Genomic DNA, 20,571 nt, shown 5'->3' with positions numbered 1-20,571 from the left:
ACATCCTTGCGATGTAGTAATGTCTCTCTAAGGCGCCACGTCCTAATGGGGTGTTGGAGTGGTGGAAGTGAATAAACAACAGTTACTGTGTGCATTGGAATAATATGAGCATTCATGTTCTTGAGGGTGGAAACTACGCCATAAGTCACTAAATCTCAAATCATGTAGCCGGGTCAGTCCCTCAGTGGAGAGAGTGCCTGTCTGATGCGTGCGTTGGCATGATTTGTCTAAGGTGTTGTCTAGGACCAGATTCAGATCTCCCCCTAAAAGAATGCAGCGGTCTGGTGTGGTGGTAATCTCCGTAAAGGGCTGAGCGGAAGAAGCGCTCTTGGTCGTCATTGGGAGCAGACACTGAACCAATAGTGATCCTCAAGTCACCAAGGGTAAATCTATAGGTCAACAGTCTACCTTTTATCTCAGCATCTTTGTGAAGGACACTACCCTTAAACTTTCGAGCTACCAGGATAGCAACCCCCGCAGTTTTAGTATTGCTTGAGGAAAAAAACTGAAGGGTGAACTTTTGGGAACGGTGTCGGTGACAATCCTTTGACAAAAGGTGTGTCTCCTGTAGGAGACAAATATCTGCTTGAGATTGTTCTAAACACAAAAGGATCGCTTTGCGCTTCACTGGGTTGTTAAGACCCCTTACATTCAAGGTGATTACTTTAAGCGTAGTGTTCGGCATTCAAACAAGGAAATATGGTAAAAGCAGTAGTACAACACCATATCTGATACTGTCAAGGCACAAGGACAAAGCGTCTCTAGAGAGCTCCTAAAGCCCATACCCCCTTCAGCCCTAAAAGGAAGGTGGGCAAGGAACATTGCAACCCTCCCCCAACAACCTCCCCCCCAGAAAAAACACAATATGAAAAAAGGAAGAACAAAAACATATTGTGCACCATCCGTAGATGATTGGGAAAACAGTAAGTTGGGTAAGTCCATCCAATTCTGAAAAGCCCCCTCCCGCCAACGGCCCGGCAAAAACCAAAGAAGTAATTGGCCCAATGCTGTTGTGCGTTCAGCCAGGTTGAGACATAGATAATTCAGTGGACACTGCTTCCACTGCGGCTTGCTGCCCCTTCAAGATTTCTGCTGCTGGAGGCTTCCGAGCACGCCGCTGCCGACCCTCTTGATGCCATCGAGGTTTAGAGTTGGCCACTTCCACTGAGGGGGTTGCCACATTAGACTCTTTGGTAGGGGGATCTATGCCCAACAATCGACAGGCCTCAGTCAGGGATCGGAGCTGATAAAGTTTGTTATCCCTTCGGAACACCAGACGAAACGGAGGGCCCCAACTGTATGCAATGTTGTGCTCCTGGAGGTGGGCAGTGACAGGCTTAAAGGTTCTGCGCTTCTGCAGGGTGAGGGCCGACAAAACCTGGTACAGGAATGGTGATTGGTCCCAAAATGGCAGTGGATGCATCTGACGGGCTTTTTGGAGGATTTCTTCCTTAGTGCGAAAGTCCTGTACACAGACTAGGATGTCCAGTGGAGGAGGCACGCGGCGGGCCCACCCTGTTTGCTCTATCCAGACGAAGTTCCGACTCCAGAGGCCTGCCTAAAATGTGATTGAAGAGTTCCTTTGTGTATTTGAAGAGGTCCCTCGTATCTTCCTGGAGTTTCACTCCTCTGATCCGTATATTATGTCGCCGGGAACGATTTTCCATGTCCTCCAAAAGAGTCTGGAGATCAACTTGTTGGTCGTGGAGCCAGATGATTTCCTGTTGCAGTGCTGCTATTTCAGTATCTTTGCTATCGCTTTTGTCCTCAAGCTCCGCAACTCGCTCACCTATACTATCCACGTCTCTGCGAACTTCTTTTATTTCTTCAGTGAATTCCTTCTTGTAAGTGTGAATGTCCTCCCTCAGCGTGACAAACATTGACTCCAAGAAGGCCTTGGTGATCAACTCTGCTCCTTCCTCCCTTTCAGAGATGGGCTGAGCGGTGCCTGAAGCCATGCTGGCTGAATGTTGATTCGCTTAGGCCTTTGCAAACAGATCCTTCAGTGTTTTGTCTTTATGTCCTCTGGATGTGGACATGTAGCATTCCAGACCCACAGGCCCTATTAGCTGAACACGCACTTCCAAACAGCTAGGCCACCGACCCAGTGCACAACAGGGCTACCGCGTCTGTCAGTTGCGTTTTATTCCGTGTTAGGGACTGAGTGGGGCCGGCAGTCTGTGGAACTGGAAGGCCCAGGGCTTGCTGTGTCTTTCAGGGTGAGGACCAGTGCTCCGAGCCGCCCACCTATGTGCTATTTCACTCCAGACTCCCCCGATGATGCAGCACACTCATCCACAGGCTCGCTGTCGGGCCCTCCACCAATATCAATGTCTCCAGTGCAGTACTTGCCGCCCGCTCTCCCGGGGCTTCGGAGTAGCATCCGACAAGCACCCCGCTCTCCACCTCTTGACGCCCCTCCAAGGCACCAAACTACCACATCAGTCGAATTCCTTTCTGGAGGGCGCTTCGCCTCCCCCTTCAGGTTTCCTCAGGGTCCTCGCAGCATACACACTCTCTGCTGCAGTCAGTGGCGCCCTCCTTGCTATCAGTCTCACAGTCTTTTGTAGGCCGCACTCCGACACACACCCTCCCAAACGAGGCTCCACGGCCTCCGGAGCAACCCAGAAACTGAGTCGCAGCACTGACCTCCTTGCTCTCTGTTTAGCCGGCCTAGTAGGCCCCTCCACAGCGTCTCCCGCACTACACAGTACCTGGCTCTTAGAGAGCTTGTCAGCCAGGGACAGCCGCAACTCCAGGAGGAACGGCCGATTTGCTGCTAGTCCCTCTGCGTCTGCCGCACGTAGTCAGGGTCCATGTCACACCACCCTGCAGGACGCAGGACCACTCCGGCTCAGCAGTGTCATAGGGCCATATCAGAGTGCAGCTGCTTGGAGGTGCCCACAACACCACAGGAAACCCTACCACAGAAGGGGGGTCAATAACTGCCAAGGCACTGTCCTAAAATGGCGGTGTGCACCTGTCTTTCCAGAAGCTCCCACGGGGTCTCCGTGAATGTGATTCTGCCCCTGTGCGCCTCTCCGGGACTATGCTCCTGCACTCCTGGGTCAGCCTGCTCAACTCCCGTACTCGACAAAATGGCAGCCGTCCCTCTGCGGGCCGTGACACTAGCGAGGCCTTCCTTCCCGTCTCGCCTCACCGACAGACGCTCCTGAAGAGCAGGTCCGGTCCGGGGAGCCCAGGCTGCAAGCGGCTCTGTCCGCTATGCAGAAAGCAGGCTGTTCTGTGATCTGTCAAGCATTTGCCCGCCCAGCGCCTCACACAAGTCTTAAGGGTGCAGCGCTGGGCGGGCGTGTCTCCGCATCAGAGCGGGAGGGCCCCACGATCCCTGCTGGGCCCTCGACCGCAGCCACGCGAGCTAGTAGGCAGCGAGTCCCGCCTTCAAGACAGAGGGTTGGGAATCTGCATACGGAGCCCCGCCGGGCTTTTCAAAGCTGCTCCGTGGGCCGCTGCTCAGCGCCCCTTATCCCAAAGGTGTGCGTTGGTGACGCCGGTCGCTCCCTCCTCTTGGTCGCCGGGTCTGACTCCGCAGCCAAGCAGCAGCCCCACCAGTAGTCACCGGGCCTCGCTTCTAGTCTCGTGGGCTCACCACTCCGGCAGGCCTCTGCTGCACCGCTCCTGGCATGGGTATTCCGGGGCTTCACCACCATCCCAGATCAGCGTTGCAGCCACACCGGAATCACCCCAGGCTCGGTTCAGGGCCGACAACAGCAAAAAATGGCCCGAAAGCCGGTGCTACAACAGGCCGTCGGCAGGAGCCTTGGAGCTACATGTCCGTTCACTCCGCCATCCTGGCCACGCCCCCAGCAAATCCAACTTAGCCTCCCTCTGGCACAACCCAAGCATGAAGGTTTATGGAGAGGTGCTACATTGGGAGCATTGGTCCAAAAGCGGCATAAATCTAGTCAAAGATCTTTTTACAGGGACCCTTCTCCTACCTTTCTCCGCACTTCAGTCTCGACAAGGACTACACCCGATAATTTTTATAAATTCCTAAGACTAAAATCACTTCTCACAATGCGCTCTATCAAGCCTTCTGATCCTACGATTCTCTCAAATATGCTTCAGCTACTAAAGTCAGGTCACACCGCCTCTTAAATTTATTAACTCCTATCCTCTAACCCTCGCAAGTCTCACAGGAGATGTGAAGTAAAATGGGAATCCGAACCTAACTCTAGCAATATCCCACTCGCCTGGGAGAGGATTCATATCACCCCCTTCTCGAATAAAATCTCCCCAATATTATCAAAAACCGAGCTTATGTTAATAAATAGGACACATTGGACCCCTGAGACGATCTTTAGAGTTAATCTCCACAAAAGCCCTACTTGCTGGAATTGTAAATTCCATGTTGGTAATCTTGCTCACATGCTCTTCCATTGCCCTATCCTACAAATATATTGGGACAAGATCTATGATTGTATAAACAAGACTTTCAACATTGTCCATCCAAGGAAATTATCCTCTATCCTGCTAGGTGCTCTGGACCCCAAGATCAAAGATGTGAATGACCCGTGCTTATTATCTTATGCTTACTTTAGCCTGTACTGAATAAGCGGAAGCATTCCAAAGAAGTCTCCTTTAGGATGTGGCAGGAATGGTTATCTTTCCTCAGAGGAGCTGACAACGTTTCACTTAACGCCTTCTCCTTCTCATACGACTCTCCGTGAAAAATGACTCACACTCTCCTCAAGGTAATGCTTATTGTAGGCCATATCCTCTGTGTCACACTTGTTATATATTGTACTTTCTACTAGTGCTACTGTGAGACAGGACTTGCATGACACCCCTGTACTGCATTTTATTTTCCACTATTATTCAGATGTAACTGTGCTTGATTGCCAACTTGTACATCACTACAGCTTCACTGCGACTCCCATGGCAAGGCACTTGAGTAATTTGATGTTCGGTTATTTCTATTTACTTTGTATATTTATGATTTGTATGTATTTATGTATTTTTCTTTCCCATTGATTTCACCTTATTATTGATTTCATCTTATTATTGTGTATATCATTGTACTTATGATTATTTATTTGTTCATTCTTTGGAAAATATCAATAAAAATTATAATAAAAAAAATTATTATATCATTGAAATACAACATGCCAGACATACGAGTTGTATGCTCCAGATGTTAAACACCTTTAATTGCTGAGGCTTTTTCACCTCAGTGCTGAGCTGTTTTGGCTATTTCAGGTACCTTGCGCTTGGGGCTCTATAACTTTTTTTCCACACAATCAATCAATCAGTACTTGTTAAGCGTTGCTACTCACCTGTGAGGGTCTCAAGGGGCTGGGTTGGGGGGTAGGGGTTGCAGGTCTGACTGCGCACTGTGGTTAGTTCGAAGAGCCAGGTATTGAGATCCTTCCTGAATTGTGGTTGAGACTGGGAGAGACAGAGGTGGAGAAGCATGGCGTTCCAGGATTTGGTGGTGAGGCAGGAGGAGGATCTTCCTCCATCCTGGTCTTGCGGATCCGAAGGACGGTGGCGTGGGCCAGTTGGGCAGAGCGGAGGTGTCTGGTGGGTATGTGGAATGAGAGGCAGTGGTTTAGGAATTCTGGTCCGGCATTGTGGAGGGCTTTGTAGGCATGTGTGAGGAGCTTGAAAGTGACTCTTTTGTTGACTGGGAGCCAGTGAAGTTCTTGTAGTAGTTTGGAGATGTGGCTGCAGTGGAGGAAGCTGAGGACCAGTCTAGCTGCAGCATTCTGCATATTCTGAGGTTTCCTGAGGAGTTTCTGGGTGGCTCCTGCATATAGTGCATTGCGGTAGTCAAGTCTGCTGCTGATGAGTGCGTGGGTGACAGTCTTCCTGGCCTCAGTAGGGATTCCTCTGCCTGCAGGGCTTCAGAAGCAAGCAAAGATTATGGAAGCATGATGAGGTGACGCCGTTGATCTGGTGGTTCATGGTGAGCGAGGACTAAAACAAAAGCGAGGAGCACCAACAAGGAAGTTTTAGTGAGTCCAGAGAAGTTTTTTGCACATACTGGTGCTTTTAACAAAATGTATCATTTGCACAACACAATTCTTGACAGCAAACAATCATATACTGCACAATGCTCTTTCAAATTTGCTTTTTATTAGTTTCATTAACATTCTTCAAATAAGACAAGATGGCATGTCCTGAGATGAACAGCCTACGCGTTTTGTCCCTGTTTTCTTCAGGGCAACATTCTATATCATGGAAAGCCTTATCTAAAACAACCAATCGCCTACAAGATTCTTCTCATTCACTAGTTAAGACCTCATGCAAATCCCTTATAATTTGAGGAGCTGTTATACACATCGGTAATATGATCCGTTCCATCTGCGATGTTCCGTTCCCTTCAACACTTATTCTTCATAAGTTTACTCGTCTTCTAATTAATAAAACACACAAAGTGTAATTATAGAAGTCCTCCAATATTCCTGACCTCGTCTTCTTTCAGCATTATGATACTAACCAGCCACCAATCAAGCGAGTAATACTCTCCTGGTTCCTCCTTCAGTCCGTTCACAACAGCGGCCACGCTTTTTTTTGAGGATGTGGACGCTGTTGTGAACTGACTCAAAATGAGCAAAAAAAACGGCCATTTGTGACATGATTTTAATCTGTAACTTCTCGTCACAATGGCCGAATTACAAAGTCAACGTACTATTACATCTTCTTGGCTCTGCAGAGATAAATAGGGCTTGTAGGTTGTCCAAGAGGACCCCAGGTACCAAGAGCCAACAACTATGTTGCACCTTATAATGTTTTTTTAATTGTGTATCAAGTACAGAGCAATTTATATGGTAAAATATATTTCAGAAATCATCAAACCAAGGTCAATGGGAATTCCCCGCGAGGACTATCACTGAACCTGGTTTGATCCATTCTTGTTGCGTGTACTAGGTCCAGGCTTGTAAGCGAGGCAGCGTTTTTAATCTAGACATCAGGTGGTGGGGGGGGTGAACAGGTGGTGGGAGAGAGTGTGAACACTTGGTTGTACGAATTTTCAGGATCCCTGCATATTCAAGAAGTTTACGTCACAGAAATAAAAGGAAAGTGTGTGATATTAGGCAACGTTTGGGGTTTGCAGGGGGGGTGTATAAGAAAATGTAGTGGGATCCATGTGAAGCATACCACCCTACACTCCCTGGGGTGTCTAGTTTCCAGTAATTTCCTCCCAACTGGGAAAAACCGCCTATTTCCCATGTGGTAGAAAGCCACTACTGCTTCTACTTAGGTGGGGGTAGGGCTCAATTTCAGGGTAGGCCGCCCCTTTCCTTTTGTTTGTTATGGATCCATTTTGAATTTCCTGGTGTCTACTGGGCTTTCTGCCCCACCAGTAGTGGCAGATTTTGGCAAACCTTTAATTTACCCTCCCAACCTCACTGGGCAGCAGAAACACTGTATGCCCCTAATTGGAGTTGGAGCATTGCCATACCCAATTTGCCCATCAGGGGGAATAACTACTGTCTGCCCCTTTTTGATGCGGGCTGCCCTTACCCTTCTTTTTCCACATTATTTTTGTTATCCCTGGCGTCTAGTGGGCTTTCTGCCTCCCCAGGGGTGCAGATTACGGTAATCACCTTCATCCGCACTCTGGGGGTTTGAAAGACTGAATATTGCTGCAGTTCAAGGGGAGCATCAGCCCTTGTCTAAGGGGCCACTCTCCCCATCCCTGGTGTCTAGTGTGTAAATCCCTGCTTTGGGATCACTCGCCTGTGGTGAACCAAAAACAGAACCCACTAGTCAGAGATACCATTGGAAAGGAGATATTCTTTCCTTTCCACTGATACCTCCCCCACCTCAATTAGTGCTCAGGGGCTGAGATATGTTCACCAAGCACTGATGTAGTTGTAAAACAAGCCCATCTGCTAGTTTTTCTTTCACTTTACAAGTAACGACATCAACGCACCATTCATGCTGATCGTCAATACAAATATCAAGCAACAGCAAATTCAATAGGTCTTGTGTTGGCCGCCACTCTTTTTACAAGTCTTATTTTGTTATGGATTTTGAAAAACTTTGGGGAGCTGCTGTGACCTCATTTAATCTAAAACAAAAATATCAACAAAATGGCAAAAGTGTTTTCCTGGTCTCAAAAAAGTACACATTACCATGGTACACCCACCACTGAAGGTCCTCCAAGTGAAAGGCCATCATGCCATAACTCTGTGAAGTCAATCAATTGCTGAAGTGTGGTAACATTGACCCTTGATGCATGCTGGAGTAGGTGAAAGAAAAATGTGAAAGACACTATCACTAATTGAAACGAACTGAAAACCTCTATACGCAACTATGTTATACATTATTTTAGTAATATCAAAAGGTCTTGGCTAAGACAGACATAAAAAAAATCGGTCTGGCATGGGCTGCTAGCCTCGCCTTTGAGGAAGGAGGGCAGGCACAGAGGAGGGAATGAGGAACAAAGGCAAACAGGAGGAAGGAGGGAACGAAAAAAGGAAAGAAAGCAAGAACAAAGAAGGGAAAAGAGGGAAAAACAATAACAGAACAAAAAATGCAAGGTAAGCAAATATGAAAAAACTATAGAAAAGGGAAAAAGGCAAAAAGAAAAGGGAAAAGAAAGAAGGCAAACAGAAAGAAAGCTAAACAGAAAGAAAGATGGAAAGAAAGAAGGATAAACAGAAAAGAACAGAAAGGCGGCTAAACAGAAAGAAAGGTGGCTAAACAGAAAAGAAAGAAGGCTAAACAGAAAGAAAGGAAAGGAAAAACAGAAAAGAAAGAAAAAAGAGAAAGAAAGGCTAGAAATAAGGAACAAATGCAAAAAGAAAGAAAGAAAGAAGGAAAAGTTAAACAGAAAGGTCAAGAGAAAATAAGCAGGAAAAAAGGCAAAACAGAAAAAATAAAGAATCGGGAAAACGTAAAGTCAAGAAATAAGGATGCAAAAAAAAGGAAAGCAAGCAAAGAGAATGATGAAAGAAGGTAAAAGAGAAAGAATGAAAAAGGAAACAGAAAGAAAGGCAAAAAAGAAAGAAAAAAGGCAAAAGAAGGAAACAAAGAAGATGGAAAGAATAAAGTAAAGAGGGTTAACAGTATAAAATACTGGATACTAAAATCCAAATTAGACCCCACCTATGATTAAATATAACTGTGATAAGTGTGCTGCAAATTTAACAGCATAAAGTTTGGTTTCCACTGCTCCAGGAAGTAGATGAGGAATGAGTACATCTCCACTATACCTGTTTCACCACCTTGTGATTACAGAGCCCAAATGATGCTTAAATGAAGAGTCACACAAATGTTTCTGCTTGTGCTGTGTCATGCTAGATGTGGGGTTGCGGCTAAGGTTCCTTGCAGTCGTAAGTTAGCACCAGTACTCCTCCACCGGGCAACAAAATTGAGTGTAGTTGCTAACCTGATGTCTTCTTTGTTATCTGAAATAATATCCTCCAGTCATCTGTCCTTACTGATGTCCTGCGCTCTCCTCTGATTTGCCTCATTATAAGCCCGGCGCACTCCATTGTTTTCAATGGAGCTCCCAACATTCCAATGTTCTAATAATATTTATGTACCTTGTACGATATATTTCATTGGAGCCAATGCAGTGTCTGGGAAGTTTTGTAACAATTTGTTTGCACTATCAATATGCAAGAACACAAGGGGTTTGGATGGCAGTTCTGAATTTGCTTTCTGGAAGGTAGGATTTCACTTTTTCTAGTAGAGAGAGTTGGTGCCAGCCCATCATGAGCTTCTTGATAAAGTGTTCTTTGTAGGGTAGGTCAGTGTTGAAAGAGCATCTAAGAGATCTAGCAATGGTCAATACCTTGTTGTTGAAGCCATCAACGTTCATATTGTTGAGCCAGATTTGAAATAGCTGTTAGACAACAGGAGAAATTCAGTTTGGGTGAGGCTAATTTTCAGATAGGTGCTGGACATTAGGGCTGGACAAAGTGCAGGCCATGTTTGAGGTTTTGGATGCCAGGGGAAAGAATGGGTTTTTATAAAAAAGTTATGTGTTTTTAGTGCATAGTTTAATTTTATGTTGTTAGTGATTACTAGAGGACCAAGAAGCTCCATATAGAGGAAGAAAATGACTGGGAAAGGATGGATTCTTTGAGAGATACCAAAGGTGTGTGATAGATTTTGGAGGTGCCCCCAAGAATATTTTGCCAGTGTTATGCTCGAAGCACATGCTCGCATATTTCTGATTACTGGATATGAGATTGTTAATTACTGGGCATCTGCCAGTTTACATCTTATGACAATGTAAGTGTGCTAAACGATAAGGATCTAGACTGTATTGAAAACGTTTTTAAGTCTAGAACATGCACCTATATATTCAATAAAGACCAGATTTGAAAAGTTGGGGGTGGACTTTATTTATGGTTCAGCCCAGTTGCTCTCAAGCATCCCAGCTTTGTGCGTGAGTCACTCACCTAACCCAGGTTTATACTTTGCAATCTGAGAATTTTCCTTATTTTTTAATGTAATAAGTGGACTTTCTTTGAGCTTCAATAATTGAAGAACCCAGATCCATCCCCTATCTTGAAGGTAAAAGGGTCCAAATTCGTCCCACCCTCGCCTAAGTGGCAATTATTTTCAGAGACAAAATGGCCAACTGACTGGACTCACTGCAGTCCTCTTGTTACCGCAGAGTATTTTTGCTTTCAAATTGCGCAGTGCACGCCTAAATCAGACAAGAGTTTGGGTTAGCTTGGCAGCATTGAATACTAGAAACAGAATTCTTAGCCTATAGCCTTAAAGCCAAGCAGTCGTAGAACCATACGTTGAAAAATATAATTTGGAAAGTGATAAGCAACCCGGCTACAAACTGGCACAAGTTTCTAAACCATGCCCTTGAGGCCCTGGTGGCATGTGAAATATGGACATGTGCCTTACCGGTTCCCGTGACTGCCAAACAAGCAAAGTTAATATAAAGGGAACAGCAAGTACACGCTGTGTAGAAATTAGGGCACAGAGAGTTGGCTTTTATCCTGTACGAGCCAGGGTCCCTCCCACCCTACCTTTTTTTTGCCCCTCAACTTGAGTATGAAAAGTCACCTAATCGGATTGCGTTTTGGATCAATTCCTTTAAATTCTTATTGGTACAGTCGAAGGAACCTGGATGACTCTGATAGACAATGTCGCCTCTGTGCAAAGGGAGAGGAATCTTTGACACATGTACTCCATGTGATCCTGCTAAGGAAGTTCTGGCTTCAGCCGGTATGTTGTATTTGAAAATTTAGGACTTGTCAACTCACTGTAGAAGCATGTCTGAGAGGCAATCACCTCAGCTAGCTGCCTGCTTTGTGACATTGAAGAAATCTTTAGTCGCTTTATTTGCCTCTCTCCAGGCCCCTGATTCAGCCCCATGCTGAATCTCTCACCTATAATGACTAATCTGGCAGGGTTGTGAAGGCTTGGCAACTAACACTCCCTTCAATCAGATGACAAACGGCAGATGAAGGAGAGCTTTTAAATTGCGTAGGAATGGATCCCTCATTATTAATACTTTCTTAATCCATCTGATCTTAATTTGTTACCCTTTTATTATTTGTATACACTAGTATTTTTCCTTATTTAACTGTGTATCCTTCCCCTGTTGTGGGCTCCTTGATTTTCATTGACCGTGCATTGATGTAACAAGGACTACTATTCCTAAAATGCAAAGAAAATCCTGGACTGGATGAGGGACTTGCATGGATCTTGGAAACTTTAGCGCCCTTACCATACTATTGTACTGGACAATCTATATAGCGCTTATTATCCCTATGTGCTGGAACTAAAGCGCTTTCTTTTACGCGGGTAGCATGCTACCCTGTGCAGGGTGTGTAGTTGGTAAAGTGTTATCTATGCTTTTGTCACATATGGTAAATATTCCCTTGTGTGTGATGATCACAGAGGCGTGGTTATGGCATTTGGGAGGAGTTTTGCAGCCGCTTTGATGTTCTCAGTGAGCCGCGCAGCCACTGAGAACATCAAAGCGGCCGCGAAACTGCTCACCATTTGCCACCCCCTCCCTTATCCTACTTCCTGCTTGTTTACAAGGGCACATTGTTCATGACATGTCCCCTTGCAACCAGCTACACTCTATCAACTGCTTTCATTTTCTCTTCATTGCCTTCTCACATACACTACAAATGCCTGAACATGGAAATATAGCGCGGTAAAGGATCAATCATTGACAAATGTATGTGTGCGAATTATGGCGGTGCTACGATTGTATAGGCCCAGGATGAATGGACGCTGATAATGAACGTTGACTTATTGCTTCCGTCCTTCCCTTATCTTTCAATTTTTAATTTTCTTCCTTTAATTCCTACATATTTTTTCCATCTCTGTCCATTCCACTGTTGTTTTCTTCATGCTATTCTTTCCCCCCTTCATTTCCTCCTTCTTGTCTTTATTTTTCTTTAATGTTTTTCCCTTCCCTTCTTACTTTCCTGCACCACTTTCTGTTTGACTCTTTTCTTCCAACTCTCCCCGCTTTTTTTCATCTTCATCTGTTCATTGCTTTCTTCATTTCCTACCTTCAGTTTCAGTTTTCGGGCTCTTTCTTTCCCATGACTCATTTTCTTTTACCCTCTCTTTCTTTCTTTTCTATTTATCGCCTATTCTTTCCCTTTTTTCCCTTTCCTAACATCCTTCCTTCATTCCTGCATCGTCCTACCTGTCTTTTGTAACAACCTCTAGCTTTTCCTCCTATTGCACATCTTCATTTTCTAATGCTTTATTCTGCATAATTTCTCTCTCTCTCGCCGCCTCACTCTCTCTACAAGAGGTCATCTCAGGAAATTGTATATTTGTCTTTTTGATGGATGTTTTAGCTAAGCAAAACTAATCCGAGCCACAGCAAACAGTGACTTGAAACAGTGTGCTGATGTGCCAGGCGTGCTGCTGGAGCCCGCTTTGATATCGGCAGTCGGCCGGGCAGCGCCGCTGTGCCCCCTAGTGTCGCAGCGTGGGCTCCTATAACGCCACTGCGTATCTTGCCTCCTTGGAAAAACAGGTACAGAAGGCAGCAGCCAGGAGCATGTCCCGGTATACATGATACTGTGAACTCTGAAGGGCCAAGTTGCGGCTGATGGCATTTATCTTGACATGTGAAACCGACCCATGCTGTAAGGCACAGTGAAGACGCAGCCTCGCAGTGACACCGCCCTCTTATGTTAGGATCTCAGTAGAGCAGTGTCTCGCCCAAACACATGTTCAGAGTGGACTTTTTTCGTTGTTGCAATTTTATATAGCGGGGAGGTTAAAGGATTTGCCCAAAATCACAGGGAGCTTGAGCCTCCCACCAGACTCGAACCTGGTTCCCCAGCTTGTAAGTCAGCTGCTCTAGCCGTTAAGCCATATCTTTAAATACTGAACCAAATATTTGCCTCCTAGTACATTATTCCCATTTCCCCCCTCCCCTTGCACCATTCTCCCCTCTGGCGTGCACCCTTCTCACCCTCCCCTTGCACCTTTCTCACCCTCCCCTTGCAGCCTTCTCATCTCTCCCTTGCACCCATCTCCTCGCTGCCTTGAAACCTTCTCCTCTGTGCCTTGCACCCTTCTCCCCCTCCCCCTTGCACCCTTCTTCCCTCTGCCTTGCACCCTTCTCCCCCTCCCCATTGTACCCTTCTCCACAACCACCTTGCACCCTTCTCCCCTCTGCCTGGAACCCTTCTCCCCTCTGCCTTGAACCCTGCTCCCCTCTGCCTTGCACCCTTCTCCTCTCTGCCTTGCACCCTTCTCCCCTTCCCCTTGCACCTTTCTCCCCCTCCGACGTGCACCCTTCTCTACCTTGCACCCTTCTTGCACCGTTCTCGCCCTCTGCCTTGCACCCTTCTCACCCTCTGCCTTGCACCCTGCTCGCCATCTGCCTTGCACCCTTCTCCGCCTACCCCTTGCACCCTTCTCCCCCTCCCCCTTGCACCCTTCTCCCCCTTCCCCTTGCACCCTTCTCCCCCTCCGCCTTGTACCCTTCTCCACCTCCACCATGTTATGGTATGTTGTCAAGTCCGAGCCCTCCGCACTCTATCTGTCTATCTATCTATCTATCTATCTATCTATCTATCTATCTATCTATCTATCTATCTATCTATCTATCTATCTATCTATCTATCGCCCACACTCTATCTATCGCCCACACTCTATCTATCTATCTATCCATCTATCTATCTATCTATCTATCACCCTCACTCTAACTATCGCCCTCACTCTATCTATCTATCGCCCTCACTCTATCTATCTATCGCTCTCTATCTATCTATCGCTCTCTATCTATCTATCTATCTATCTATCTATCTATCTATCTCTATCTATCTATCTATCGCCCTCACTCTATCTATCTATCTATCGCCCTCACTCTATCTATATATCTTTCTATCTATCTATCTATTGTTCGCCCTCACTCTATCTATCTATCTATCTATCTATCTATCTATCTATCTATCTATCTCCCTAACTCTATCTATCTTTCTATCGTCCTCTATCTATCTATCGCCCTCACTCTATCTATCTATCTATCTATCTATCTATCTATCTATCTATCTATCTATCTATCTATCTATCTATCACAATCTATCTATCTATTTATCGCAATCTATCTATCTATCTATCTATCTATCTATCGCCCTCACTCTACCTATCTATCTATCTATCGCCCTCACTCTATCTATATATCTTTCTATCTATCTATCTATTGTTCGCCCTCACTCTATCTATCTATCTATCTATCTATCTATCTATCTATCTATCTCCCTAACTCTATCTATCTTTCTATCGTCCTCTATCTATCTATCGCCCTCACTCTATCTATCTATCTATCTATCTATCTATCTATCTATCTATCACAATCTATCTATCTATTTATCGCAATCTATCTATCTATCTATCTATCTATCTATCTATCGCCCTCACTCTACCTATCTATCTATCTATCGCCCTCACTCTATCTATCGCCCTCTATCTATCTATCTATCTATCACCCTCACTCTATCTATCTATCTATCTATCTATCTATCTATCTATCTATCTATCTATCTATCTCCCTCACTCTATCTATCTATCTATCTATCGCCCTCACTCTACCTATCTATCTATCTATCTATCGCCCTCACTCTATCTATCGCCCTCTAGCTATCTAGCTATCTATCTATCTATCTATCTATCTTTCGCCCTCACTCTATCTATCTATCTATCTATCTATCTATCTAGCGCCCTCACTCTATCTATCGCCCTCACTCTATCTATCGCCCTCACTCTATCTATCGCCCTCACTCTATCTATCTATCGCCCTCACTCTATCTATCTATCGCCCTCACTCTATCTATCTATCGCCCTCACTCTATCTATCTATCGCCCTCACTCTATCTATCTATCGCCCTGACTCTATCTATCGCCCTCACTCTATCTATCTATCTATCACCCTGACTCTATCTATCGCCCTCACTCTATCTATCTATCGCCCTCACTCTATCTATCTATCGCCCTCACTCTATCTATCTATCGCCCTCACTCTATCTATCTATCGCCCTGACTCTATCTATCGCCCTCACTCTATCTATCTATCTATCACCCTGACTCTATCTATCGCCCTCACTCTATCTATCTATCTATCGCCCACACTCTATCTATCTATCGCCCTTATTCTATCTATCGCCCTCACTCTATCTATCTATCGCCCTTACTCTATCTATCTATCTATCTATCGCCCTCACTCTATCTATCGCCCTCTATCTATCTATCTATTGCCCTCACTCTATCTATCTGTCTATCTATCGCCCTCTATCTATCTATATATAGCCCTCACTCTATCTATCTGTCTATCTATCGCCCTCACTCTATCTATCTATCGCCCTTACTCTATCTATATATCGCCCTCACTCTATCTATCTATCTATCTATCGCACTCTATCTATCTATCTATCTATCTATCTATCTATCTATCGCCCTCACTCTATCTATCTATCTATCTATCTAGCGCCCTCACTCTATCTATCGCCCTCACTCTATCTATCGCCCTCACTCTATCTATCGCCCTCACTATATCTGTCTATCTATTGCCCTCACTCTATCTGTCTCTCTATCGCACTCACTCTATCTATCGCCATCAGTCTATCTATCTATCTATCTATCTATCTATCTATCTATCTATCGCCCTCACTCTATCTATCTGTCTATCTGTCTATCTATCTATCTATCTATCTATCGCCCTCACTCTATCTATCTATCTATGTATCTATCTATATATCGCCCTTACTCTATCTATCGCCCTCTATCTATCTATCTATCTATCTATCTATCTATCTATCTATCTATCTATCGCCCTCACTCTATCTATCTATCGCCCTCACTCTATCTATCGCCCTCACTCTATCTATCTATCTATCTATCGACCTCACTCTATCTATCTATCGCCCTTATTCTATCTATCGCCCTCACTCTAACTATCTATCGCCCTTACTCTATATATCTATCACCCTCACTCTATCTATCTATCGCCCTCTATCTATCTATCTTTTGCCCTCACTCTATCTATCTGTCTATCTACCGCCCTCACTCTATCTATCTATCGCCCTCACTCTATCTATCGCCCTCACTCTATCTATCTATCGCCCTTACTCTATCTATCTATCGCCCTCACTCTATCTATCTATCTATCTATCTATCGCCCTCTATCTATCGCCCTCTATCTCTCGCCCTCACTCTGTCTATCTGTCTATCTATCGCCCTGACTCTATCTGTCTATCTATCCCACTCACTCTATCTATCTCCATCACTCTATCTGTCTGTCTATCTATCTATCTATCTATCTATCTATCTATCTATCTATCTATCTATCGCCCTCACTCTAGCTATCTGTCTATCTATCTATCGCCCTAACTCTATCTATCTATCTATCTATCTATCTATCTATCTATCTATCTATCTATCTATCGCCCTCACTCTAGCTATCTGTCTATCTATCTATCGCCCTAACTCTATCTACTGCACTCACTCTATCTATCGCATCACCACAGCATCACTCAGCACCATCACCGCATCACTCAGGGGCACCACAACATCACTATGCGCTACCACAGCATCACTGAACGCCACAGCATCACTCGTCGCCACCACAACATCACTCTGCGCCACCACAGCATCAATCTGTGCAGCCATTCAACACAACTGGTTCAAATATGTTCTCTCAATGTTTCAAGCTTTATTACAAATGTCACAAAAAGATGTTAATATTTCACTTATGTGCTTGGATTTTCGTCACAATAAAATACACTGAACATAATCTTCACAAAAGTTATTTACAGAAGTTTAAGCTATTGCCATTATAAATTACAATAACTTTTATTTAAGTATTAATTATTAAAAAAATAATAAAACCCATTGTTATTTGTAATATCAATACATCTAAGTCACGTAAATACAACACATATTGCATTACAAATGCTATAGGTGTCACATTTGCGAAAGTTAAAACTATTGGCATTGTTAATGACAAAGCTATTAATTTCGCTATTTTCCAAACCAACACATAAATAAAAAATGTGTCATTTACAATACCAATAGCTCAAACTTTCATAATGCGAGACCTATTGCATTGCAAATCCTTGTTAATCATTGTGAGATGTCAAGAATGAGATGTCAAGATTGAGTCATGGTATTAACTAGTTGGGACGCGCAGTTGTACATTTTTGCTGTAGAAAGAGTAACACACAGAAAATATAAAAATCTGTGTCTCCACAACTCATCCGGTATAAATATATTGTGAGAGGAAGTGATAAAAGTATCTAGATGTCGCTCATTCAACTCACACGCAGCCATTGAGACTATGTGGTGTGCGGTTAAAATTACAGCCTCTTGCTGAACTAAGTTTTGCCAATGGGGCCAGGACTCTCGATCACCCGTGTGTGTCCTTAGCGTGCAGGGCGGCATTGGGAACGAGGCTTGTAGTGCACTGCACACACCCCAAAAGTTCCCTTACCTTTCGGTCCCAGCGCCATTGCGCCTAGCACACGCTCTGTCTCGCCTAGGCCATACTTGAAAGCGGTGTCCAGCTGGTTAAACCCCCGCGCCGTGAACTCCTGCACCGCTTCGGCACTTCCGCTCTGATCCAAACTGGTGCCGAAGGCCATGGTACCCAGGACGGTGTTCGGTAAGGACCGCGCCATGACTGCTAAGGAGGAAGCGGATCGGGACATCTAAAGGGCAGCCAGTATTGCCAGATTTTATAAAGAGCTTTCTCTAGCCCGAAGCCAACCAAAAAGTAGCCCAATATTGTTCCTTTAAGGAAGGAGGGGCAGGGACAGCCTCAAGCAGGCAGTAAATGCAGATTTGTGGCCGGATCGTCTCATAGCTGCCAAGGTTTCAGATTGCTTACGTGTGACATTTTAATAATTTTAGTGTATGAATGAATGACATTCAATGATTATGAGTGACACTTTCTCGTGAACAAAACCAAGCAAGGAAGACAGGGAAACATAGAAATATGGGAAATTACAACCATTTGAGCAACAGGAAACTCTAAGAAGATCTTAAAACAGCTCCAAAATACCACGAATGAAAGGGCATTGACTTTGCAGGAGGGCCTCATAGTTATAAATGAATGCCAAACTGCTGGGAATATTTTACTGGTTTATTGAAGTAGAAGAGCTTGTGAAGAAGTGCACCACAGCTGCAGATCCCGGGTCCCAACTAACAAACTACCAAAGATCTAGACTGTGTGCTGAGCACAATCTAGTACAGAACTGTGAGCAGAGCTGTAACTTACAGGCTCAGAATGATGACGTGGCTCGGACTACATTGAATAAAATTAGGTGAGAAATACCTTGTCACTAGTGTGAGTGACAGAGCAGAGCCAGAACATCCTAATTCCTCCCCTTGCATTTTCGGTGGCTCATCCAGCAGCCTGAATCTCATTTACCTCTGTGTGTTTGTCCTCCACTTCATGATCAGCTTGCACTCACTCCCTCTGCCCGAGACTGAAAAAAGGGACACTTCTAAGCGGTTCTCTAACCAGACATGAATTTTCCACCATATAAAAGGTTTTGGGGGCCTCTTCCCTACTGATACAGGGAATGTTCACTGCAGAAGTTCAGTGTGCGTCCATTAGCTTTGCTAAAACAAAGCAGGACATCTCACGCACCTGTGTGCATCTGACTGCTCCTTGAGGCTCCCCAGTCAGCCCCACTATTCCTGCCTAATGACGCAAACCAGGGGGTATAATTCTTTAAACATCCATCCACTGTAAGTCGGTAAAGTAAGCACTTCCACGTTTATAGCTTAAGTGAAACAACTTCTATCATGTAGTGAGAGGGTTTTCACAAATAACACACCAAACTTGAATTAGTGAGTGTTTCTCCATCTTTGGTCCAACCACTGCTAGTGAAACGTCTTATTTTTTTTTTAACTCTTTTTTTATTAATCAAGGTCTCATACAATACATAGCAATGATCAGAAGAAACATAGCAAACATCAGTACATATCACTTTGAGCGGACACAGTAGTGACAGACTGTAGAGTAATTCAGACGGCATTAAACCATCCCCGCCCGCTCAGCCCGGTATCTACGCCAGGGCCCACACACTTTCCATTTCTTGACACACTCTCTGGATTTGTAGACGGTCTCCTCCGCGCTCTGGCACCAATCCAGGTCCCTGATCCATTGCTCCCACTGAGGGGGCGCCCGCGCCCCCCAGTTGCGGGCAATGTTTCGCTTCGCCACTCCTGCGGCCGTAGCTAGCCATATCTCATTATACCTAGACCAGTCAGTAGCCCCTCTTATCATTAACAGCAGCCACCTCGGATCCACCGGCACTGACTATCTCACCACTACCTCCATTGTTTGCGCAACTTTGGTCCAGTAAGGCACTATGTACGGACAGTCCCAGAGTATGTAGAAGAAGGTCCCCTCACCCTGGCAGCCCCTCGCACACAAAGGCGACAAGCACCTCCCCCAGGAAAACAATTGGGTGCTTGCATAATACACCCGATGGAGTATTTTCAACTGCACTAGGCGAAACCTAATCCTAATCGCAATTTCACGAGGGCTCTGCACTGCTTTCTGCCAATCGTTGTCTTCTAGGCAGCCAATATCCCCCTCCCATCTCTCCCTCAGAGTCACTAGGGGGTCAGGCATGTTATTAATGAGCTTGCGGTAGATGGTAGAGGTAGGCTTTTCCGGAATGGGATCAAGAAGGAGTCTGTCCTCCAGAAACGTCTTATTTTGACATCACAACTATTAAGAATTGTCTTTAAGCTTATGAATAGTTTGATCCCTCTGCATTTCAGTAAGAGAACGCCAAATTGTGTAGAATTCAATTGTTACTGGTTGTTTACTGTAGAGGTGCCATTTTGCACCATTAAGAGATTTGGGAACTATCAAAAGAAGGATTTAGCGTCTATCTAAGCACTCATCTTTGTACATAGATCTCTGAATGGCAAATGCCTCATAGGATTCACGTATGTGTTTAAATACAGAAAGCAGTCTATTCCATTCTGTTATAATACGGCTATGTTGTAAAAAAATAATCTATACTACTATTATAAAGAGAGAACCCAAACCTTTGAGGCGGGTAATCTAAAAAAGTACTGCACCCAATACACCATTGTAAAGGGGAGCTGCAGCAGATGGAC

At 44.8% G+C, this 20,571-nt stretch overlaps 1 protein-coding gene across 1 annotated transcript in view; it reads right to left on the bottom strand.

Moving 5' to 3' along the window:
* The window catches only part of LOC144754563 (aflatoxin B1 aldehyde reductase member 2-like), a 302,692-nt gene extending 284,555 nt beyond the window's left edge, over positions 1-18,137 (bottom strand). The window contains exon 1 of the mRNA XM_078642496.1: positions 17,921-18,137. Within this exon, the coding sequence (XP_078498622.1) occupies positions 17,921-18,137 (217 nt within the window). The remainder of the gene's footprint in view (positions 1-17,920) is intronic.
* Positions 18,138-20,571: the final 2,434 nt, after the last annotated feature.

Source organism: Lissotriton helveticus, chromosome 5_1 (genome assembly GCF_964261635.1).
Source record: "Lissotriton helveticus chromosome 5_1, aLisHel1.1, whole genome shotgun sequence".
NCBI classification, from domain to species: domain Eukaryota; kingdom Metazoa; phylum Chordata; class Amphibia; order Caudata; family Salamandridae; genus Lissotriton; species Lissotriton helveticus.
The sequence above is the reverse complement of the archived record's forward strand: the minus strand, read 5'-3'. Positions and strand labels throughout refer to the sequence as shown.